The sequence below is a fragment of the Hemitrygon akajei genome, chromosome 1, assembly GCF_048418815.1.
Source record: "Hemitrygon akajei chromosome 1, sHemAka1.3, whole genome shotgun sequence".
NCBI lineage: Eukaryota > Metazoa > Chordata > Chondrichthyes > Myliobatiformes > Dasyatidae > Hemitrygon > Hemitrygon akajei.
In genome coordinates, this window is record NC_133124.1 from 216,601,129 (window position 1) to 216,626,344 (window position 25,216).

A 25,216-nucleotide genomic window follows, 5' to 3' on the forward strand; every position below is an offset into this window, starting at 1 on the left:
CGGGCTCTGTCGTGGGCAAAGTACTGGAGAGTTTAACATCGGTAGCTGAGCGAAGGGCGCTGAGTAGGCTACGGTCAATTATGGAAAACTCTGAACATCCTCTACATAGCACCATCCAGAGACAGAGAAGCAGTTTCAGCAACAGGTTACTATCGATGCAATGCTCCTCAGACAGGATGAAGAGATCAATACTCCCCAATGCCATTAGGCTTTACAATTCAACCGCCAGGACTTAAGAACTTTTTAAAAGCTATTATTAATGCTTTTTGAGATAGTGATTTAGATGCATATCATATTTTTTACTGAGTTAAGTATTGTATGTAATTAGTTTTGCTACAACAAGTGTATGGGACATTGGAAAAAAAGTTGAATTTCCCCATGGGGATGAATAAAGTATCTATCTATCTATCTTTCAGCACTGAGAGCGGAACTGACCCAGGTAATGCGGCAGCCAATGTTGACGGGTGAAGCCCGAGCAGCGAGGGGCTGTGTTTGAGGAAGAGATGGTACCAGTCTGGTCCAGGCACATTCCCAGATCTAAAGCTCCGAAAAAGGAAGCGATCCAGGTGTCAAGTTCCAGATTATATACAAAAATGCATAACAGAATCTGCTGCTGTGACAAGTGTTGGGTTGTAAACACTGGCGGGAGCAATCAGAAGGAAGTGAACACTTGAATACAAAAGGCAAAATCAACGTATGCAAATAAAAATCAGCTGACCACATAAATGGAGCTCCAAGTGTCCTACAGACGTGTCAATAGGAACAGGCCGATACACAGAGCAGGGAGCTACAATTTCTTTTCCATTCCAAGATCGCCATGGTAACGTAGCAGGCCCTCCAGTTTCCTTCCACAGTCCAAAGACGTACTGGGTAGGTTAATCGGTCATTGTAAAGTGTCCCTGTTAGGGTTAACGGGGGTTGTCAATGGTTGCTGGGCAGCATGGCACAAAGGGCCGACTCCACGTGGCATTGCTAAATCAATAAATAAGATGGCGCTGAACTGCAGTCTCCGTCGAGATCACGGCCCAGACTTAGTTGTTTTATGTCCATGAGGATGGTTTTGATGACAGAGGGGTGAGTTAGAGATCAGATTCTGGTTTCGAGATGGGATACGGAGGAGTTAAGAGATCTGGATTCCACTCCATGCTCAAATTCCAGCAATGTGGACAGGCGGCAAAGGGAACCTCCAAGCCAGGCTTCTGCTCTGCGCTGGAAAGCCATGCCAGCAGGAAGCACGAGGGCCAGCTGGCTGGCACACCCGGAGCTCGGCTGGAGTTCTGGGCGCATTATCGGCTAGGCCAGGGGTCGACATTGAAGATCAGAGCTCGAAGGTCAATCAGAAGTCCAGGAGCAGAAGACAAGATGGCCGAAACCTGGAGACCTGCCCTGGAGTTGGAGGACTGTGGGTGGGAAAGGGGCTTGTTTTGCTGTTCTTGATTTGTTTTAGGCCTCTTTCTCTAAGAAAGGATTTACTGACATTGGAGAGGGTTCAAAGGAGGTTTATGAAAATGATTTCAGGATTGAGGGGCTTGACATATCAGGAGTGTTTGATAGCTCTGGGCCTCTACTCAGTGGAATTCAGAAGAATGAGGGGTGACCTTATTGAAACCTATCGAATGTCAGAAGGCCTCTATAGAGTGGATGTGGAGAGGACGTTTCCTAAGGTGGGGGAGTCTAAGACCAGAGGACACAGCCTCAGAATAGGGGGTATCCTTTTAGAATGGAGATGAGGAGGATTTTTTTTAACCAGAGAGTGGTGAATCTGTGGAATTCCTCGCCACAGGCGGCTGTGAAGGCCAAGTCATTGGGTATATTTAAGGCAGAGGTTGATAGGTTCTTGATTAATTAGGGCATGAACGCAGGAGATTGGGGCTGAGAGAGAAAAATGGATCGGCCACAATGAAGTGGCAGAACAGACGGTTGTAGGGTAATAACTTCCAGGATCTGATGGTCGAGGGGTAATAACTGTTCCAAAACCTGGTGGTGTGCGACCTGATGGTTGAGGGGTAATAACTGTTCCTGAACCTGGTGGTGTGGGACCTGATGGTTGAGGGGTAATAACTGTCCCTGAACCTGGTGGTGTGGGACCTGATGGTTGAGGGGTAATAACTGTTCCTGAACCTGGTGATGTGGGACCTGATGGTTGAGGGGTAATAACTGTCCCTGAACCTGGTGGTGTGGGACCTGATGGTTGAGGGGTAATAACTGTTCCTGAACCTGGTGGTGTGGGACCTAAGGCTTCTGTACCTCCTGTCCGATGGTAGTAGCAAGAAGAGAGCATGGCCTGGATGGTGGGGGTCTTCGATGATGGATGCTGCTTTCTTGAAGCAGTGCTTCTTGTAAACGTGTTTAGTGATGAGGAGGCTGTTGGCTGTGACGGCCTGGGCTGTATCCACCAGTCTTTGTAGACTTTTCAGACTTTACCGAAACGATGCAAGTATATTTGAGAAGAACCAGAAAAGAATTATAGTTATTCCTGGTACAAGGAGTGCAGGGGGATCTGTTAGTAGGTGTGAAATGAGGAGGGCCCTGGACACAATGCAGAGTGGAGGCTGTCCGCAATACTGGAGGGCTCGAGTTTGAGATGTCACAGTTGTAAAAACAAAGCAAGGAGAATTGAGAGTAACACAAGGAAAAAAAAACTCAATTTGACACAAAACACAGGAGATACTGCAGATGCTGGAACACGCACACAAGATGCTGGAGGAACTCAGCAGGAAAGACATCGATGGAGAGGAATATATTCTGGGTCATCTTAACCCAGTGTGGTTGGAATCTGGAATACACTGTTTGAAGATGTGGTTGGAGGCAGATTTCACTGTGGTCTTTGAGGGGAATGGTTAAGTATGTGGCGAAGAAAGAATCGCAAGGCTACATAGAACAGCGAGAGAGTGATACTGAGGTGCTCTGATGGAGGGCTGGTGGGAACAGAATAACCTCTGTGGTGTAATCATTTCTACACTCAGCCGCCACTTTATCAGGTACATCCGTGCACCTGCTCATTAGATAGATAGATAGATAGATAGATAGATACTTTATTCATCCCCATGGGGAAATTCAACTTTTTTTTCCAATGTCCCATACACTTGTTGTAGCAAAACTAATTACATACAATACTTAACTCAGTAAAAAATATGATATGCATCTAAATCACTATCTCAAAAAGCATTAATAATAGCTTTTAAAAAGTTCTTAAGTCCTGGCGGTTGAATTGTAAAGCCTAATGGCATTGGGGAGTATTGACCTCTTCATCCTGTCTGAGGAGCATTGCATCGATAGTAACCTGTCGCTGAAACTGCTTCTCTGTCTCTGGATGGTGCTATGTAGAGGATGTTCAGAGTTTTCCATAATTGACCGTAGCCTACTCAGCGCCCTTCGCTCAGCTACAGATGTTAAACTCTCCAGTACTTTGCTCACGACAGAGCCTGCCTTCCTTACCAGCTTATTAAGACGTGAGGCGTCCCTCTTCTTAATGCTTCCTCCCCAACACGCCACCACGAAGAAGAGGGCGCTCTCCACAACTGACCTATAGAACATCTTCAGCATCTCACTACAGACATTGAATGACGCCAACCTTCTAAGGAAGTACAGTCGACTCTGTGCCTTCCTGCACAAGGCATCTGTGTTGGCAGTCCAGTCTAGCTTCTCGTCTAACTGTACTCCCAGATACTTGTAGGTCTTAACCTGCTCCACACATTCTCCATTAATGATCACTGGCTCCATATGAGGCCTAGATCTCCTAAAGTCCACCACCATCTCCTTGGTCTTGGTGATATTGAGACGCAGGTAGTTTGAGTTGCACCATATCACAAAGTCCTGTATCAGTTTCCTATACTCCTCCTCCTGTCCATTCCTGACACACCCCACTATGGCCGTGTCATCAGCGAACTTCTGCACATGGCAGGACTCCGAGTTATATTGGAACCTTATACTGCAACCTTCTATGGCAGCAACTCAATGCATAAAAGCATGCAGACATGGTCAAGAAGTTCAGTTGCTGTTCAGACCAAACATCAGAATGGGGAAGAAACGGGATCTAATTGACTTCGACCATGGAGAGATCTTTGCTGCCAGATGTGGTAATTTGATGTTCTCAGAAACTGCAGATTTCCTGGGATTTTCACGCACAACAATCTTTAGAGGTTACAGAGAATGGTGCGAGAAACAAAAAGTGAGTGGCGGTTCTGTGGGTGACACAACCTGGGGTACACAGACCCCTCGGTTAATGGTAGGGGTCCATGGTGTAAAAAATGTTGAGAACCCCTGATCTGGACTCGCAGATGGTTGGCCCGTAAAGTTCAGCTGAAAGAGGAGAATGTGTGGAGAATAAACACCGGCCTTAAGGATGCCTAGATCTCAAATAGTGAATGAAAAAAAGCAAATTCTTAGCATGATACAGAGAGATCAAATGGCCTTGTGGTAGAGATGGTGGGCGTGATGAAAGTTTGGGGTGAAAATGCTGGAGAAACAGAGGTCAGCTACCATTAGGATGCACACCTGGCCAGGTGCATCATCTCCATTCAACCAGCAGATCAAAACACACCGGGCGAGACAGCGTGTGTCACGGGGTGGGTCAGTGGCGCAGCGGGTAGAGTCGCTGTACCCACAGAGCTGGAGACCCGGGTTCAATTCTGACCCCCAGCCATGTCTGTGTGAAGTCTGCACATTTTCCCTGTATCCACATGACTTTGCCCGGGTTCTCCGGTTTCCGCCCACATTCCAGAGACTGTGCAACTGTAAATTGCACATGTGGCGAGAGCTAGATTCCGGGCGGGGTGGGGGGTGATTTGATGGGAATGCAGGGAGAATAAAATTGAATCAGTGTAAATGGGTGGATAATGGTCAGCACAAAGTCAGTGGGCAGAAGGGCCTGTTCCATGCCGTATCGCTCCATGATAGACTTTGGCAGGGTCTCTCACCAGCTTCCCTGACCCCTGCCACAGGCAAGGTTAAGACTGGCTTGACAGTGAAGCTGTTGAAGTTGAATTATCCAACGTGGGCCTCTCAAAGTCCAGCCCTGCGTCCCCATCGAGAGAGATGGAGATGGTTACGGCCTGCCATCAGGGCTCTGGTGAAGCTGTAGAGGCCAATCTCCTGTACAATGGATACAACAGATTACAGAAACATTGATGAATTCCAGCCAGATCGTTGTCTTTGGACAATGGAGACAGGAGGTCATCAATGGCCTATACTAAGGGCCTGTTAGGCCACATTCTGTAGTTAGGTTAAATAGCAAAATATTAACTTCAGCAACCAGTCTTTAGACCTGGATGTGGCCTGCGGATTAAATTTAAAATGCAGCCCTGGACAATAGGCTTCTAGAGCTGTAGTCAGTAGTTAATGGAAAAACCAGATTAACATTAATTTTGGAGATCTGGAGTATGGGTGAAAAGAAGGAAATTGAAGCATTGTCGATACATCGCATGTAAATATAGAGTTGTCCTTTGATCTTTAGCATATAAAATGTCATGTATATTGGGTCGAGCAGGCCTCTACCTCCAGAGTGTCTCATTCTGTTGAATAAAAGGCTACTTCTGTATCTACCAGCTGCATCTCTCCTGTGTCTTTGTTCACATTACAACAGGAAAGTGCCCCCAGTGTGCAGTTTGTACCTCATCCTCAATGAATGTACCAAGCAAGAGAGACAATGATTGAGACATTATTACCAGTCCATTGCTACATGGGATGTGAACATTTCTTGCAATCATCTCCAACTGTCCTTGAGTGTTGAGGGATGTCCTTCTGGATAAAGATCCTCAGCAACCTCAATCCTCAGGTCAGACTCAGTGATGATGGACTGGTGATATTTTTCCAGGTCAAGAACGTGGGGAACCTATTGGTGACGGTGTTCACTTGAAACCACCCCTGTTCTTGGGAGAGACGGCAGGTTTGGGAGGTCATGACAGAGCATCCTGGGCAAGTAACCGCGGTAACCTGTTGCTGTGGCCTGCTCCTGAATCGGCTGTGGTGATGCCTGGCTGTGCACTCACTTTTGTGAACTTCAGTTCTGAATGCTATTCCTTACTTTTATTATTTGCATGATTCGTTTTTTTTCCCTCTCCTGACACTGGGTGTCTGACAGCTTTCTCTTTTTTAAAAATGGGTTCCATTGTGTTTCTGTGTTTAGTGGCTGCCTGTAAGGAAATGAAACTCAAGATTGCATACAGTAATCATGCTTTGATAACAAATGTACTTTGAACCTTTGGTATGTCAGCAGAGACGCGCAGATTTTTACAGCTGTACCACGGAGAGCATTCTAACTGGTTGCATCGCCGTCTAATGTTGGGGGTGGGGGGGGGGGCGGGGTGCACAGCCTGGGATCAGAAAGAGCTGCAATGGGCTGTAAACTCAGCCAACTTCTCAGATCGCAATGCTTCAAGAAGAATGCATCCATCGTTAAGGACCCCCACCACCATGCCGTCTTCACATTGCTACCATCAGGGAGGAGGTACAGGAGTCTGAAGACACACACTCAACGATTCAGGAACAGCTTTTCCCCTCCGCTATCAGATCACGGAACAGACTAAGAACCCATGAGCACTTCCTCACTACTTTTGCAATATATTATGTTTTGTAACTGCAGAAGTTAATCAAAAGAAAAACATGGGAGCCCAGAATACTCCTGTACTTTGTTTTTAGTGACGTACTTTTACATATAACCTGCAATGAATTACGTAAACAATAAAGAATGCTTATTCAAACAATATACTTACAATATTTCTCAAATATTACTAAAATATTAAATACATTACATAGACAGTACTGTGCATAAGGCTAGCATTAAGGACCCTCAACACCCAGGTCATGCCTCGTTCTCATTGCTACCATCAGGAAGGAGGTACAGAAACCTGAAGGCACACACTCAACACTTCAGGAACAGCGTCGTCCCCTCTGCCATCCGATTTCTGAATGGACAATGAACCTCACTATTTGTTTTTTTCTATTTGTGTACTTGTTATTTAATTAACCTGCTTTTCTCTCTATATTGCCTTGCATTGCTGCCACAAAGACGACAAATTTCCCAATGTATGCCGGTGATATTAAACCTGATTCTAATTCTGAGGTGTATATATGTAGCTCGGGTGACTAAGACTTTTGCACAGTACTGTAGTAATTTTATGTATTGCCACACAAAAAAAAACAAAATTCGTGATATATGTCAGCGATAATAAACCTGATTCTGATTAGGGATGTTGTAAACGGTTGACACTGCAGCCACAGTACTGGTGGTGGTGTAGGGAATTAGTGTACTGGGTGCTGGATCCAGAGTTGCCAACTAGGCTTCTCTGTCAAAGCAAATTTATTATCAAAGTACGTAGATTTTACTACTTTGAGATTCACTTTCTTGCAGGTGTTTACAGGAAAATAAAGAAATACAACAGCATTTATGAAAACAAGACATAAACTAAGATTGCCAAGCAACCAATGTGCAAAAGAAGAGAAATTGTACAAACATATATATAAAAAACTACTGAGAGCATGAATTGTAAGCAAGCCTGGGGGTTGTGGAATCAGTTCAGAGTTGAGGTGAGTGAAGTTATCCACGCCGGTTCAGGATTGTAGGGTAATAATTGTTCCTGAACCTGGTGAGGTGGAACTTGAGGCTCCTTCCCGATGGTAGTAGCAAGGAGAGAGCACGGCTTGGACGGAGGGGGCCCTTGATAATGGAGCAACTCACACAAAACGCGGGAGGGGTTCAGCAGGCCGGGCTGCGTCAGTGGAAATGACGCTTTGGGCCGAGACCCTTCTTCGGGGCTGGAAAGAAATGATGTGTGCTGCCTGTAAATGTGCACAAATTGGCTGTTGGAGTCACGTTCACCCTGGCAAGCCGGGAGCGTTCCATCACTCTTCCAGCAGCTGGATGGTGGGAAAGCTTTGAGGTATTTCCTCTGGAAAACGGGAAGTCCAGAGGTGACTTGATAGAGGAGTACAAGATGGTAAGAGGTATGGATCAAGTGGACAGGCGGTGCCTTCCTCCCAGAGCAGAAATGTCTGATAGAAGAAGGCATAACTTGAACTGGATTGGAGGACAGTGCAGGGGAGAATATCAAAAGTAAGCTTTTTTTTTACACAGAGAGCAGTGGGCACATGGAATGCACTGTCAATGGTGGAGATATGTGCAGATACATTAGGAGCATGGAACAGACTCTCAGATAGTTGTGTGGATGAAAGAAAAATGGAGGGTTATGTGGGAGGGAAGGGTTCCACTTATCTTGGAGTAGGTTAATAAGTGAGCCACTTAGAGTAGTGGACACGGCCCTCCCCACCACTGGGGGCATCTACAGCTGATGCCTCAAGAAGTTGGCGTCTACCACCAATACCCACCATCCGACTCATCCCCCCCCCTTGCCCCTCGGCGATCAGTGACCGACACCGTCCCTAACAAGTTCAGAACACAAGTGACCACCTCTTGTACTACCATAAACTTTTCTCGGATCACTTAAAACAAGGCATTAGAGCAAAAAAAAGTCTCCTTTTTTCCGAAGCCCTGTGCATTGTCTGTATCTAGGTGCCCGGGATGTCCCCCCAAGCCCCGTACTGTGCCCGACCTCACTGCTCTTGTGCACAAACGTGACCGTCATCAGGAACCCCACCCGAAGTGAGCACAAATTCAAAAGAAACCAGAAGAGTTTAACCCCTCACCAACCATCTCTGCGACCTGTGTGTTGGATATGGGATGTTGCACTCCCGTGCCCTCCCCCCGCTCAGAAGAGAAGCGGCTGGAGGATGGATCTGCCCCTGGGAGAGATCTGCTGGGGGGGGGGGGGCGGGAGGAGGCATCTGCCCCTGGGGACAGAACTGGAAGGATGGATTTGCTCCGGGGGGGGGGGGGGGGAGGAGGAGGCACCTGCCCCTGTAGTGGGGGCCAGACAGGGGATCTGCCTTGGGGAATAGGGATCTGTCCTGGGAAGGGGGCTGGACAAGGCATCCGCTCCTACGGAAGGGGCCGGACGAGGGATCTAACCCGGGGGAGGGGGCCGGACGAGGGATCTGCTCTTGGGGGTGCCGTGTGGGTGTCTGAGGCAGCTCTGCCGCTCCCAGCCCCACCTCCCCCGGCACCCTGGGGTGCTCTGTCCCACTACACTCGACCATCACCCCACCCTGAGACGAACACCAGCCCTTCCTCCGGACGTGGTTCCTACATACCGACCACTGCCCCCTCCCACCTCAGGGTAGCTCCAGCACTCCCGCAGCCTGGGGTGTCCTACTCACATCGTCGAAGAGGGAGCCCACGTTGGCGGTGAGCAACAGCGCGTCCATCCGGCCCGCTGAACGCCGACGCTGGTTCCGCTCCGAAACGCTGTGGCCCCTCGGCCGCCACCGACTCGGTTCGAGCTCAGCCTCGCCCCCTACCCATCGGAATCCCGGCAGCTCTCCGCGGCCACGGCCGCTGCCCCCCGACACGGACTGTCGCCGCGCTGTTTTCCGCTTTCTGCTGACTCCACCCCGGGGACCTGTTCAAACTCTCACACACTTCCTGCTCACTCCCCCGCACTCTCTGTCTAAACACACCTCCAAAAAGCAACTACTCCCTACCCCTGCACGTCGCTGATAGACAGCCCAATCCCAATAAAATCCTCCTAACACTCACTCCCCTCATACCCCTCCCTCTCCCCACCCCCTTCTCCTCGTCCTCCACCCAACTCCCGCTCCGCTCTCCCCTGCTCCCACTCCACCCCTCCTTCTCACCGTCCCCGTCACTCTTGCCCTCCCCTCCCCTCCAGCTTCTCACCCTCCTCTTCCCCTTCTCACCCCTCCTTCCCCCACTCACCCCTCTTTCCCCATCTTCCCCCTCTCTTCCCTCTACCCCTTCTCCTCCCCCTCCCTTCCCACTCCTTCTCATTCCCCCCTCCCCTCTCTCTCCCTTCCCCTCTCCTCTCTCCCTCCCCTCTCCCTTCTCTCCCCTCACTTTCCCTCCACCGCCTCTCCTCTGTCTCCCTCCCTCCTCGCTCTCTCCCCCTTCTCTCTCTCTCTCCCTTCCCCTCCCTCTCTCTATCCCTTCCTCTCCTCTCTCTCCCTCCCGCCCCTCTCTCTTCCTTCCCTGGTCTCTTCCCCCTCTCTCAATTTCACTCAATCTCTCTTGTCTCTCTCTCTCTCTCCCTCTCGATTCAGTTTTATTTCTTTTGCACACAGGTTGTTTGTCAGTCTTTGTGTCTCGTTTTTCATTGATTCCACTGTATTTTTCTACAGTGAATGCCTGCAAGAAAACGAACCTCAGGGTAGTTTATGGTGACATGTATGTACTTTGATACATATTGGACTTCCCACCAGCCGTGTTGCCAACCCCACCTCCCAACGTTTTTGCAAGGTTACTTTCTACACCGAGAGCCACGCACTGTTGCAAATGTGACATCGCTCCAATAATCCGGCCTCACGCATCGATTTTCCATACTATTGGACGCTATTCCCAGGAATATCCCAACACAAACTTCTCAGACGTTACATAACAAGGGGGGGGGGCGTGGTGGCTTAGCGGTCAGGGTAACGCTTTGCAGCCCCAGTGATCCGGGTTCAATTCCCGCCGTGGTCTCCCCGCCACCGCACGTCTGCCACCCCCTACCCTCACCCCCATTCTCAGAATGCAAACCCATGTATTTCAAAGTACGCGTGACAAATAAAGTTAATCTTTATTTTTTAACCCTTCCTCTTTATTCACAGATGCAAAGACCGACTTGCAGCAACACCATAGGCATTTAGCAGCACATAAGCACCATTCACAAGAAAAACAAGTTGGACAGAAGTTATGCACAATTTTTTAAAATAAGGAAACACAGGATTAAAATAAAGACAGCTCATTTCAGCGCAGAGGGATGAAAGTGATCCGAGTATCGCCGTACTGGGAACACCACCACTTGGAAATCCTCCTCCACGCCACTCTCCACCCTGACTTGGAAACATATCGCCGTTCTGTCACCGTCACTGGGTCAAAATCACGGAATTCCCTCCCTAACTCCACTGAGGGTGTACCTACACCTCAGGGACTACAGCGGTTCAAGAAAGCAGCTCATCACCACCTTCTCAAGGGCAACAATAAATTAGCTGGCACGTAAATGAATATTTAAAAAAAAATTAGGGCTGAGCTGGTCGGTTCAAGAACCAAATAGATGCAGGGAAGCATCTGTTCTTGAACCAGGTGGAGTGGGACTTCAGGCTTCTGTACCTCCCTCCCGATGGTAGTTGCAAGATGGCATGGGCCAGACGGTGGAGATCTTTGACAGATGTTGCCTTCTTTGGGCGGAGCTTCCCGGGGGTGGGGAGGGATGTGTCCGTGGTCCACTGCTCTCTCTGCTGCCTACCGGACCGGGACAGTCAGGAAACGTCCGGCTCCCCGGTCCTGTCACCCAGCTGGTCGGTCTCCCTGAGATGGTGCCCGTCCCTCTGATGGGCACCCTCCTTCGCGTTGCCCTCCCGTGACAGGGGGCAAGTTTGTGACAACAAGCAGTTAGTGGATCAAGCAGCGTCTGTGCGGGAGGAGGGGACGAACTCCATAAACTTCGTCAGGAGTGAGGGGGAGGGGAGGGGGTCGATGTAAGGAAGAGAGGGGAAGGGTCAGCGGTGGTGGTCAGTCTGTGACGTGCAGGTTAGTGTAGATCAGGGGGTCCCAACCTTGTTTTAAGCCTTAAAACGATACCACTGAGCAAGGGAGCCGTGGACCCCAGTTTGGGAAGCCCTGAAATAGATGGACAAGTCAAATCTGTTGTCATGCATTTACAAACAACAGTTAACAAATAGGGTTCTCCAAGAAGTCTGTCTCCCTCCCAAAAAAACAACCCTGAAAAAGAGGTTCTGCAGATGCTGGTAGTCCTGTGCCAAACACATAAAACGCCGGAGGCACTCGGCAGGTCGGGCAGCATCTATGGAGGGGAATAAAGAGTCGCTGTTTCGGGCCGAGAGCCTTCATCAGTCGTGGCCTGTTGGATCCCAGACGATCTGGGATTGGGATCAGCACCGCAGTCTGCGCACCATCCCGGGCCCGGACGGAACCTCCCGAGCCAAACCGTTTTGGTGCCTCCTGGTCTGGAGTTAACACAGGGAAAAGTTAATTTAAATGGGGAATTATAGAATATTTAGCAGTGTCCTGGGGATAATATTTGGGGACGGACAGTGCTTCATTTTGTAATTATCGGCAATGCATTATACTGAAAATACATAAACTAGCAAACGGTCGATTTCCATTAGTACAGCTGATTTTCAACGTATCATACAAATGCACAATTAGACCAGGTGAAAAGAACGATTAGTTCTGCTCCCCAGCACTGACTTTAAAAATAAAATTAGCAATTTTCTGTCAGCCAGTTCCACCGTAGGTACAGCTCTCCCTACCTGCAGAAAGTTGGGTATCACCGTGTGGCCACGCCCTCTTCTCAATGATGCCATTAGGCAGGAGGTACAGGAGCCTGAACCCCCCCCACCCCCAACTCAACGTTCAACAGCAGCTTCTCCCTCGCTGCCTCGAATCGAACTGAAGGAGCCAGCAGCACCTGGTGGGCGCGGACTTAATGCCAACATTTCAGAGAAGTTTGGATGGTGGAGGTCAATGGGACCGACTATACGGACTAACGGCTCGGCAAGGACTCGATGGGCTGAAGGGCCTGGTTCTGCGACTCTGAAGACACCGACGCTACATCGGATCGGACCCCGGAGATGGGTGCCAAGCTGGCGCTGCCAATGCAGGTCGACCCCCCACTGAGGCTCACCAAACTTCATCGGTGAGACCTGTCAGGTTGGGGGAACCCTCCGCTCCATCCACCGCAAGCGGAACTCCCCAGTGGCCGAACATGTTAATTCCCATCGTGTCGATCCCAACGTGTGCCCAGGTGAGGCCACCCTCAGGGTGGAGGAGCAACACCTTATATCCCGTCTAGGTAGCCCCCAACATGAATATGGATTTCTCCTTCCGGTAGAAAGATGATCCCCCCCCCTCTACTCCCCACTCTAGCCTCTTACCTTTCCTCACCCGCCTATCACCTCCCCCTGGCGCCCCTCTTACTTCCCTTTCTCCCACGATCCACTCTCCTCTCCTATCAGATTCCTTCCTCTCCAGCCCTTTACCTTTCCCACCCACCTGGCTTCACCCATCACCTTCCAGCTACCCTCCTTCCCCCCCCCCCCTTACCTTTTTATTCTGGCATCTTCCCCCTTCTTTTCCAGTCTTGAGGAAGGGTCTCGGCCTGAAATGTCGACTGTTTGTTCATTTCCATAGACGCTGCCTGATTTGCTGAGCTCCTCCGGCATTTTGTGTGTGTTTTCCTAGATTCTGTTGTATTTCTTTGTTCTACTGTGAATGCCCGCAAGAAAGTGATCTCAGGGTGGTGTATAGTGACGTAGGTACTTCGATAATAAATTTATTTTGAACTTTGACTATATTTCTTGCATTTGATTTATTTTGCTGTGTAAGTTTTGTATGTAGCTTTCTATCTATGTTAACTTATGCTGTTGCTACAAACACTTCCTCACTATTTATGCATTGTTTACTCATTATTGATATATTCTTTTTGTAATTTATAGAAATTGTTGTTGTCTGCGTCGCCAAAAACACTGGAAAATTTCTGCAGATGTGCCGCGGAGAGCATTCTAACCGGCTGCATCACCGTCTGGTATGGGGGTGGGGGCATGTGGGGGCGGGGGCTACTACACAGCCTCGGAGTAAGCTGCAGAGACTTGTAAACTCAGTCAGCTCCATCATGGGTACCAGCCTCCGTAGTATCCAGGACATCTCCAAGGGGCGATGCCTCAGAAAGGTGGCATCCATCATGAAGGGTCTTCATCACCCAGGTCGTGCCCTCTTCTCATTGCTACCGTCAGAAGGGAGGTACAGGAGCCTGAAGGAACACACTCAATGATTTAAAACCAGCTTCTTCCCCTCTGCCATGAGACTTCAGTATGGACATTGAACCCATGAACACTACCTCACTGCTTTTTATGTCCATTTTTGCATTACTTATTTAACTATTTAGTGTAAACGGTGAATACATATAATCTGCATATGTACTGTAAGTCACAGCTTTTATTATGCATTGCAATGTACTGCTGCCACACGACAACACATTTTCACTACATATGCCGGTGATATTAAACCTGATTCTGATTCTCACTTGTGCTTTCGATACCCTGGGTATGTACACTTCTGACAATAAACTGGAACTTGCATCAGTGGTATCCCAGGTTCCCTTTGACCTGTGTTAGCCACAACAGTTTTTCTAAATTCCATTACCTTCTCACCTCCCCTCCCTCTTTTTCTCCTTTTCCAAGGATGCCATTCCTCAAAGCCTCACAGGGATCGATAAGCTGAACACTATCAACACCCCAAATTACATCTGAGGAGCCTCCAACTTGATGGCATGAACATTAACTTCTCTAACTTCCAAATATTTATTTCCCCTCCCCTTCTCTCTTTGTCCATTCCCCACTCATTCCTTCCCTTCTCCTCATCTGCCCATCACCTCCCCCGGTTCCGCTACGACTTCCCTTTCTCCCATGGTCCGCTCTCCTCCCCTATCAGATTCCTTTTTCAGCCCTTTACCTTTTACACCTATCCCCTCCCAGCATCTCACTTCACCCTCCCTCTCCCACCCACCCACCTTCCTCTCAATTGCCCTTCATTTTTCTATCATCCATGTGCCTATCTAAGAGTTTCTGAAACATCCCTAATGTATTTTCCTCTACCACCAGTCCCTGGCGGGGCATTCCACATCGCCACCATTTTCTGTGTAAAAAAAGTACCTCTGATACCTCCCCTAAACTTGACCCCAATCACCATGAAATTAAACTCCCCAACGTAATAGGCATTTCCACCCTGGGCAAGTCTTTGACTGTCCACTCGATCTCTGCCTCTTATCATCTGGTACACCTCTATCAAGTCACCTCTCCTCCTCTTCCTCTCCAAGGAGAAAAACCCTCGCTCACTCAACCTACCCTCATAAGACATGCTCTCTAATCCAGGCAGCATCCTGATGTATCTGCAACCTTCTGGAGTCTTTTTTTCCATTACTCAGTCTGAGAGAGTAATTCTGAATTTAACGCAACAAGCAATCTGCAGGAGAACTGAACAGGTTGACCTGTATCTGTGGGGGGAAACGAACCGTCAACATTTTGGGTTGATACTCTGAATCAGTTGTGTTCCGGTGACATTGTGGGCATGCTCTGTTGGCATCTAAATGGTGGCGACACTTGTAGTCCGTCCCCAGCTTCGTCCTCGGGTGTGTTGGCCGTTAACGCAAACGACTTCATTGTATGTTTCAGTAATTCGATGTTCATGTAGCAAATGCTCAAGGGCCATCAATAAATTTGCTGTGACACACCTGCCATCAGCAGAATCTCTGATGGGCATACAGGAGTGAGATAGATCAGCTGGATGAGTGGTGTCAATACAACAACAGCCTTGCATGCAACATCAGGAAGGCCAAAGAATTAATTGTGGACTTCAGGAAGTCGAGGGAACACACACCAGTCCTCATTGAGGGATCAACAATGGAAAGGATCGGCAGTTACAAGTTCTGGGGTGTCAAGCTCTCTGAAGGTCTATCCTGGGCCAGAAATATTGATGCAGTTACGATGAAGGCACTCCAACAGCTGAATTTCGTTAGGAGTTTTGGGGAGATTTGGGATGTCAAAGACTAGCAAATTTCTACAGATTACTGTGGAGAGCATTCTAACTGGTTGCATTACTGCCTGGTATTGAGGGGTTAATGTCCAGGGTTAGAAAAGCTGCAGAGGATTGTAAACTCAGTCAACTCCATCCTGGGCACAGCCTGCCCACCATCGAATACATCTTCAAATGGTAATGCCTCAACAAGATGACATTCATCATTTAGGAGCCTCACAATTCAGGACATAGAAACATAGAAAATAGATGCAGGAGTAGGCCATTCGGCCCTTCGAGCCCGCACCGCCATTCAGTATGATCATGGCTGATCATCCAACTCAGAACCCTGTACCTGCTTTCTCTCCATACCCCTGATCCCTTTAGCCACAAGGGCCATATCTAACTTCCTCTTAAGTATAGCCAATGAACCGGCCTCAACTGCTTCCTGTGGCATAGAATTCCACAGATTCACCACATGCCTTCTTCTGCTGTCTACAGGAGCCTGAGGACACCCATTCAGTGTTTTAAGAACAGCTTCTTCCCCTCCACCATCAGATTTCTGAACAGTCCATGACCCATGAGCGCTACCTCAGTGTTTTGCTCTCTTTTCGTAACATGATTTTTAACATATATATTTATTATAATTCACAGTATATTTAATGTATTGCACTATACTATCATGCAAAAGCCCTCCCAACCATTGAGCGCATCTACATGAAACACTCTCATAGGACTTGGTCTCAACAGCCATCTATGGCAATGAATTCCACAAATTCCTCACCACGTGGCTGAAGAAGTTCCTTCTCATCTCTGTTCTAAATGGACGTCTTTTTACTCTGACGCTATGTATGTCTACAAAAAACACTGACGCGGGAAAGCAACGTCCATCATCAGGGACCTCCACCACCCAGGCCATGCTCTCTTCTCACTGCTGCCATCAGGTAGAAGGTACAAGAGCCTCAGGACTCACACCACCAGGTTCAAGAACAGTTACTACCCCTCAATCATCAGGCTTTTGAACCAAAGGGGATAACTACACTCACTTGCCCATCCATTGAGATGTTCCCAAAGCCAATGATCTCACTTTAAGGATTCCTTATCTTGTTACTTAATGATCTCGTTATTTATTTATATTTGCATTTGCACAGTTTGTTGTCTTCTGCACTCTGGTTGATCTTCTATTAATCCTGTTGTAGTTACTATTCTATAGATTTGCTGAGTATACCCCCAGGAAAATGAACCTCGGGGTTGTATATTGTGACATATATGTACATTGATAACAACATTTTTTGAACTTTGAACTGCTGCTGCAAAGTTTCATGGGATATGGTAGTGGGGTACCAGAGCAGCAGAGCAATTAGTGCAATGCTATTACAGCTCGGGGTGTCACAGTTCAGAGTTCAATTCCAGTGCTGCCTGTAAGGAGTTTGAAAGTTCTCACTGTGACTGACTGCGTGGGTCTTTTTCCCTAGTTGAAAGATGTACCGGTTAGTAGGTTAATAGCTCATTGTAAGTGGACCTGTCATTAGGCTAGGGTTAGCCAGTGGGTTGCTGGTGGGCAGAAACAGCGTATGGCTCGTTGGGAATGGAAGGGGCTGTTCCACGCCATGTGTCTAAATAAATAAACAAGGAAACAAACAAATCTGATTCAAATAAATTAAACCTGACTCCAAATCTGAGTTCATCAATCTGACACTTCCTCTTCCCAGACAGTTGGTTTTTATTATTGTCACGTGTACCGAGGTAGAGTGAAAAACTTCGTTTTGCATGCCATCCACGCATAAATACATTGAGGTAGTACAAAATAACAGAATGCAGAATCAAGAGTAGAGACGTACAGTAGAATTCAGCTTTAAAAGAACAGAATGATTATAATAGAATTAGAATTAGCAGAGGGCAGCTTGCAACAAGTTACAACATTCCATCACCATCTTGCCCAGATGGGGCTGACCCCACTGAGTTTCTCCAGCAGATTGTGTGTCGTTCTAGATTCCATTATCTGTAGTTTCTCGTGTCTCCTTTCTGAACTTAAATCCTGTCTAATCTTCAGATGATGTCCCAATCCTAGATTCCCGATTCCCCCCTCGCCACCATAATAGTTCTCTGTTAATAACTTAAAACTGCAATCAGGTAAAGCCTTTAACCTCCTGCTTAACTTATAACTGTTTCAATGACTTTCTGGGTTCTGTGTTTTCTGCATATTTTTTGCCGTTTGTGTGGTTTGTTCCTTTCTTCCCGCGTTAAGTGTTTGATGTTTTTCTTTGAATTCGTGGCTGTCTGTGACGAAGTTGAGTCTCAGGGTTGAATACTGCACTCTGATAATAAATGTACTTTGGATCTGTAAATTCTTGACACTGAAATAAACCCTTTTTTCAGCAACTGGACGTGCATGTATGAGTGTGAGTGCATGTGTATATCACTGAGTGTGTGCGTGTGCGTGTGTATATCACTGAGTGTGTGTGTGTGTGTGTGTGCATGTGCGTGTGTGTGTGTGCATGTGTATGTGTGTGCACGTGTGTGTGTGTGTATATCACTGAGTGTGCGTGTGCATGTGTGTGTGCATGTGTATGTGTGCGCACGTGTGTGAGTGTGTGTGTGTGTGTGTATATCACTGAGTGTGCGTGTGCATGTGTGCACGCATGTGTATGTGTGCGCGCGTGTGTGTGAGTGTGTGTGCGTGTGCACGCGCGCGCGTGTGTGTGTCTAAAAGTGCATCTTGGACAGCAGAGGTCAGTGGAGTTACCTGGATTCTCATCTAAAATCAATCTCTCCCCCAGGTTTAGTCTGGTATTTTGTCAACACACAAACTGCTGGAGGGACTCAGCAAGTCCGGAAGCATCTGTAGAGGGAAACGGACAGTCGGCCATTCATCCTGACCCGGATGAGTGCACTGACCCACAGGGTTCTTCCAGTGCCTGGTGTCTTGCTCCTGCAGTCTCCTGTGCCTCCGAGTCTGGATCACCAGTGTGGCAAGCTCTGAGAGTTCAGAAACGTGGGACTTTTTAACAATGCTGTCTGCACATGTCCAACCAGTGACAACATAGCAGTGTAAACAGAGACCGTTTATCCCTCTTTAATCAAGACCAAAGTAAAATGCAAATAAAATTACAGAACTGGAAACTATGATCTGAAAGTTATCTTTAAATTCTTTCCTTTTCCAGCTGGAAGCTTCTCAAAGTGGCACAAAACAGCAGATAATTAATCAGGCGTTAAATCTGATGGAAATGAACCTTATGTAGGGCTGGAAGTTATTTCAATGTTTAAGAATTTCCAGTAGCTTCCATTTGGACGAGCTTCCGGTGAGCTATGGTTTATCACGACGGTTCCGCCTCTCGCTCCACTTTTCCCATAAAGCAGCGATAGGACAGTGAGATACATTTCCCGTCGAGCACAAATCCTCTTCATTCCATCTCATTCCTTTGAAAAGTTTTGAATCTCTCAGATTCAGGATCTCAGAGGGAATAGCATTATTTCCATTGGAAAAATATCTTCTTACCATAGAGGAGCAGAACTTTGCTCGGTCAGACTTGTTGAGAAAAGAATCGAGGTGCAAAGAAATAATTATTCCTTACTGTTAATCGAACGTCTTTTTTTTTAAAAAAAAAAGTTTTGTAGAGGAACTAGCATCCTCAGTGATCTGGATTACAAAGATGTGAAACTATATATAAGGATCCTGTGTGTGTGTGGTGCCTCAGTTCAACACAGGGTTCAATGCTTTTAAATAATGTTTTCAAAGAGTTGCATTGAGTGCATAATGTTTTCATCCTGAAAGAGAAACGAAAATAACAATGTCAACAATGAGTGAAACTCACGAGACCAGTGAGTACAGAACTGGCAAGAGTTAGAAGGTGGTCATGGAGGGCTATTTTTGAACCAGGAGGGGAAACATGTGGGGTGTCCCTAGGGCTCGGCACTTCTGCTTTTGCAGTATGTTATTGACCTGAATTTGGGCCCGAAGAGTTTTTGAGGCATGGAAGTCGCAGCGAACACCCCAGGGCAGCGACTTCTCCTTCCGGTAAATACATTTCTTTTCCCTCCTCCCCCACCTACCTCTATCCCCACCCTGACCTTTTACCTCTTCTCACCTGCCGATCACTTCCCCCCGGGTCCCCTTGTGCTTCCCTTTCTCCTATTGTCCACTCTCCTCACCAGTCCTTGATCTTTCCCACTTACCACCTTCCAGCTAGCCTCTTTCCTCCCATCCCCAGCCCCAACCCTTTTATCCTGGCATCTTCCTCCTTCCCATGCTGGATAACTCTACACAACTCACAAAACTGACGCAGCACTGACCTTCTGGCAGGTCTCCAGGAATTCTTCAATCGTTACCACTCCATCTTGGTTTCTGTCCATCTTCTGAGGGAGGAGTGAAACACCCTGAGTTCACGGAGTTAGCATCCTAATATCCCACAGCACGCCCCTGAGCCTCACAAGCCCTCCGTGACAGATAGGCTCCTCGTATTCTCCATTCCACCATCCCACCCCCATTCCCTGTGCGCCATCAGCCCTTTCATTGTTAATCCGGACGCCAGAGGCCTAGTGTCTTAGAGACTGTGTCCAGGCCACACTGAAGGCCCAGAAGAGCCTGGGGCTGTCAGTGTGTGAGTGAGTGGGTGGGTAAGGCATGGACGAGGAAATTAACTAGCTTTGTTGCTTTGTGTTGTGGGGCAGCACGGTAGCGTAGTGGTTAGCACAACGCTTTACAGTACAGCTGACCCAGGTTCAATTCCCACCACTGCCTGTAAGGGGTTTGTACGTTCTCCACATGGTCACATGGGTTTCCTCCGGGTGCTCTGGTTTCCTCCCACAGTCCAAAGGAGTACCGGTTGGTAAGATAATTGGTCATTGTAGATTATCCTGTGATTAAGCTAGGGTTAAATTAGGAGATTGCAGGGTAGCATGGCTCGAAGGGCCAAAAGGCCTCTGTGCTGTACCTCAATGAATAAATAAAACAAATTCTCCTGAACATTCTGTATGCTGGTGCTGGAATGCACGGCGACACTTGCGTCTTAGGGTGGGCCGGATGTTAACGCAAACGGCACATTTCACTGTATGTTTCAAGGTAGACGTGAGAAATTAACCTGTGTGAATCGCATTCCCGGGTGTGTGTTCCCCCTACTCCTTCTCCAATGCGTCTCTCACTCCCGGTGAAGAGCCAGTCTCTCACACCCCTCTATGACTCCCACCACCCCGTGACCTGCTTCCGTCTCAGATCTCCGCCGTACCTGAAAGAACTTTTCCACGTGCTCACAGGGAGTGTCTTGATGTATGACGGGGTGTGTGTATCTGCCCATCATGCTGTAGATCGACTGAACAATAACCAACATCTCCTGAGGGGACAACAGGGAGAGAATAGCATGGTAACTTCACTGGTGTAGAACATCTTGATGACTCATAGAACAGTACAGCACAGGAACAGGCCATTCAGCCCACAATGTTGTGCCAACCCAGCTAAAAAGCAAATCAAAAACACCCAAACACTAATCCCTCCTCCCTACACCACATCCATATCCCTCCATCTTCCTCACGTCCACGTGCCTATCCAAATGTCTCTGAAAAGCCTCTAATGTATTTGCCTCTACCACCACACCAGGCACCTACCACTCTCTGAGTGAATACATCCCCTTTGAACCTACCCCCTTCTCTCCTTCAATACATACCCTCAGTCCGAGGTACCGTGCAAAGAGTGACTATTGAGTACTTACCTTTAGGGCATGCATTACAATCACTCTCCAGGCATCAGACCTGGTTGTAAACTATTGCAAAATAACTGAAATGACAGCAGACATATGATGTCAATTTTTATCAATGCACCACAGAAAGTACCCTTTCCGGATGCAGACTGTTTGGGAAGGCAACTGCTCTGCCGATGCCAAGAAACTGCAGAGAGCTGTGGACGCAGCTCAGCACATCGCGGAAACCTGCGTCCCCTCCACGGACTCCGTCTGCACTTCTCAAGGCCTCAGTAAAGCTGCCAGCACAATCAAAGATCCCTCCCACCCTTCACATTCTCTCTTCACCCCTCTCCCATTGGGTGGTGTGGTTAGCGCAATGCTTCACAGTACAGGCGACCCAGGCTCAATTCCCACTGCTGCCCGTAGACCGCGTGGGTTTCCTCCGGGTGCTCTGGTTTCCTCCCACAGTCCAATTGTAAATTGTCCCGTGATTAAGCTAGGGTTAAATTGGGGGATTGCCGGCTCGAAGGGCTGGAAATACCTAATCTATGCTGTATGTTAATAAATAAACAAAGAAACGAACAAAATCCTGGAAGCACATACCAGCTGGCTGAAGGGCAGCTTCTACCCCACTTGTAGGAGCCATGCATCTGTTCTCTACCTGAATTGTACTGTGTGTTGTGCGTTTATTACGGTAACTGGTCACATGATCGGGGGGGTGCGCTAAAAGCAAAAGGAATAAGTTACGTATTCTAGCTTCCTTCTCGGCAGTTTGCATCTTGGGACTGGCAGAGGTTGTGTTTTTGCTGACCACTTAATATTGCTGAATAATGTTTAATTGCAAGTTTGTTAATTGCTAATAAAGGATCGGAGTAAAGGATTTGACTCTTTGGAGAAACCATTTCATTGCAGCTGAGGGTGTATCATGCAATTTTAACAACCTGGTGCAGTCGCAGGCTACTGGCAATAGTTTAGTCTTGATTTGGGACTAGTTTTGCCACAACACCGTCGTTATCAGACTCGTGAATGGACAGACCTCTGTACGACAACATGGACCCTTGCTCTCACAATCTGCCTCGTTGTGATCTTACACTTTATCATTTTCTCTGTAGTTTTCACACTTTATCGTGCATTATTATCGTTTTACCTTGTTCTACCTCAATACCACAGGTGTTAGGGCAGCAATGAAGGTCCTCCATCTCTGTCTAACCATACCAACATACTCGGATCCTTCGCTGCTGTTTCCATAACATTTTTTTACCAGTCAGGGTTGTTAGCCCTGAGCTGAACCCCTGAACCTGGAGGACCGGTGGACCACTCTTAGTCTGGCCTCTGCCCTTTGACCTGTTTGGCATGGGTGACCCTACCAAGAGCCAAAGCGTAAAGCCCTGACTCCAGTCAACATAGCTCTCCGGGTCATTGAGGCACACAAGCCTCCAAACCCTACGACAAGGCTGGGATCCTCTTGGTACATGTGACAATAATAAGCCAATTCCAATACCGATACCATTATAGGTGTTATTATTATTTCCAATATTACCTTCACAACAGGGGTTCCCAACCCAGGGTCCACGGACCCCTTACTTAATGGTATTGGTCCATAGCATAAGCAAGGTTGGGGACTCCTGATTTACATCTTTACATACAACATTTAAAATGTACGGTCAGTTTTGGGTATATGTTTTGCTCCAGGCAGTGATTTCCTATTGAACAGAAGTATGGACACAGTCTTTGTGTGCTGATTGTATGCTGGGTGCTGTGCAGGGGCCTGGATAGGAGACAGGTATTGGTATTGGCGTATTATTATCCCATTGCAACAGGCACCATTCTCCCAGGGCTCATTCCCTCATCATATCCCGTGTCGTATGACGTGGGCGATCACGGTCTTTCCGTGACCATGATTGTTCTTAGTAGATTCTTCTACAGAAGTGGTTTGCCATTGCCTTCTTCTGGACAGTGTCTTTTCAAGATGGGTGACCCCAGCCATTATCAATACTCTTCAGAGATTGTCTGCCTGGTGTCAGTGGTTGCATAACCAGGACTTGTGATATACACCAGCTGCTCATACAACCATCCACCACCTGCTCCCGTGGTTTCACGTGACCCTGGTCGGGGGCTAAGCAGGTGCTTCACCTTGCCCAGGGGTGACTTGCAGGCTAGCGGAGGGAAGAAGACCTCCTTTGGTAGAGATGTATCTCCACACTGCCACCCAGTCTCCCAGGGCAGCAATGGCTAACACAAGAGGGAAACATTTTAAGGGACTGGAGGAGAAAGTACAGGGTGGATGTCAGAGCTAGGGTTTTTATTTACACAGGGTGGTGAGTGCGTGGAATGCACTGCCGGGGTTGTAGTCACTGTTCTGTCTAAGATATGCAGGTGCGCGGCCACACAGTTATCGAAATGCTCCCACGCACATAGCCTTTGTTGCCACGCAGCTGGGCTCTTGATAATATTAAGCTGTCGTGCCATTTTTAGGCCATATAAAAATCTCCTGCTCAGAGCAATAGTTGACTCGCGATGCTGTAAAAAATAAATAGAGGGAATGTTGGTCGTGGCAGAGGTACATGAGGGACATTTAGAGACTCTTAGGTGGGCACATGGATGATAGAAAAGTGGAGGGCGATATGTGAGGGAAGGGTTGGATTGACCTTGGAGAAGGTTAGAAGGTTGGCACATTGTGGGCTAAAGCAGCTGTACCCTGCTATGTTCGTCATTCTATACAAAGATACAGTGAAACGTCTTTCATACTGTTCACACAGATCAAATGTGCATTGAGCTGGAGTAAGGTAAAACGATAAACACACAGAATAAAGTGAGAAAGCTACCGAAACTGTGCAATGTGGGTAAACGATAAAGTGCAATTTCACAACGAGGTCCGTTCAAGAGTCTGACAGCAGCGGGATATACACTGTCCTTAAGCCTTAAAATAGTACATAGAACAGTACAGGTCTTAGAGCCCAACGATATTGTGCTGTCCTTCTAATCTACTCTGAAAACAACATGACCCTTCTCGCCAACATAACCCTCCATTTCTCTATCATCCGTGTGCCTGTTTAAGAGGTTCTTAACTGCCACTCATGTATCTGCCTCTACCCCCACCCCTGGCAGGGCATTCCACTCACTACACCACCCTCCGCACCCTCTCTAATCCAGGCATCATCCTGGTGAATCTCCTCTGCACCCTCTCTAATCCAGGCAGCATCCTGGTGAATCTCCTCTGCACCCTCTCTAATCCAGGCAGCATCCTGGTAAATCTCCTCTGCACCCTCTCTAATCCAGGCAGCATCCTGGTCAATCTCCTCTGCACCCTCTCTAATCCAGGCAGCATCCTGGTAAATCTCCTCTGCACCCTCTCTAATCCAGGCAGCATCCTGGTCAATCTCCTCTGCACCCTCTCTAATCCAGGCAGCATCCTGGTCAATCTCCTCTGCACCCTCTCTAATCCAGGCAGCATCCTGGTCAATCTCCTCCGCACCCTCTCTAATCCAGGCAGCATCCTGGTCAATCTCCTCCGCACCCTCTCTAATCCAGGCAGCATCCTGGTCAATCTCCTCTGCGCCCTCTCTAATCCAGGCAGCATCCTGGTGAATCTCCTCTGCACCCTCTCTAATCCAGGCAGCATCCTGGTCAATCTCCTCTGCGCCCTCTCTAATCCAGGCAGCATCCTGGTGAATCTCCTCTGCACCCTCTCTAATCCAGGCAGCATCCTGGTAAATCTCCTCCGCACCCTCTCTAATCCAGGCAGCATCCTGGTAAATCCCCTCTGCACCCTGTCTAATCCAGGCAGCATCCTGGTAAATCCCCTCTGCACCCTCTCTAATCCAGGCAGCATCCTGGTAAATCTCCTCCGCACCCTCTCTAATCCAGGCAGCATCCTGGTAAATCCCCTCTGCACCCTGTCTAATCCAGGCAGCATCCTGGTAAATCTCCTCTGCACACTCTCTAATCCAGGCAGCAT

General features: G+C 48.0%; 2 protein-coding genes across 6 annotated transcripts in view; both read right to left on the bottom strand.

The window, feature by feature from the left end:
* LOC140735688 (inositol polyphosphate-5-phosphatase A-like) overlaps window positions 1-9,518 on the bottom strand; it is a 74,387-nt gene extending 64,869 nt beyond the window's left edge. The window contains exon 1 of the mRNA XM_073061051.1: window positions 9,214-9,518. Coding sequence (XP_072917152.1) covers window positions 9,214-9,261 — 48 coding nt within the window. The 5' untranslated portion in view covers window positions 9,262-9,518. The remainder of the gene's footprint in view (window positions 1-9,213) is intronic.
* Window positions 9,519-17,320: 7,802 nt separating this feature from the next.
* The window catches only part of LOC140735692 (calsenilin-like), a 173,037-nt gene continuing 165,141 nt past the window's right edge, over window positions 17,321-25,216 (bottom strand). For all 5 annotated transcript variants that reach the window (XM_073061066.1, XM_073061076.1, XM_073061097.1 and 2 more), the window contains 3 exons: window positions 20,809-20,913; window positions 19,877-19,939; window positions 17,321-19,351 (listed from right to left, as the gene is read on the bottom strand). In XM_073061066.1, the coding sequence (XP_072917167.1) occupies window positions 19,304-19,351; window positions 19,877-19,939; window positions 20,809-20,913 (216 nt within the window). In that variant the 3' untranslated portion in view covers window positions 17,321-19,303. The remainder of the gene's footprint in view (window positions 19,352-19,876; window positions 19,940-20,808; window positions 20,914-25,216) is intronic.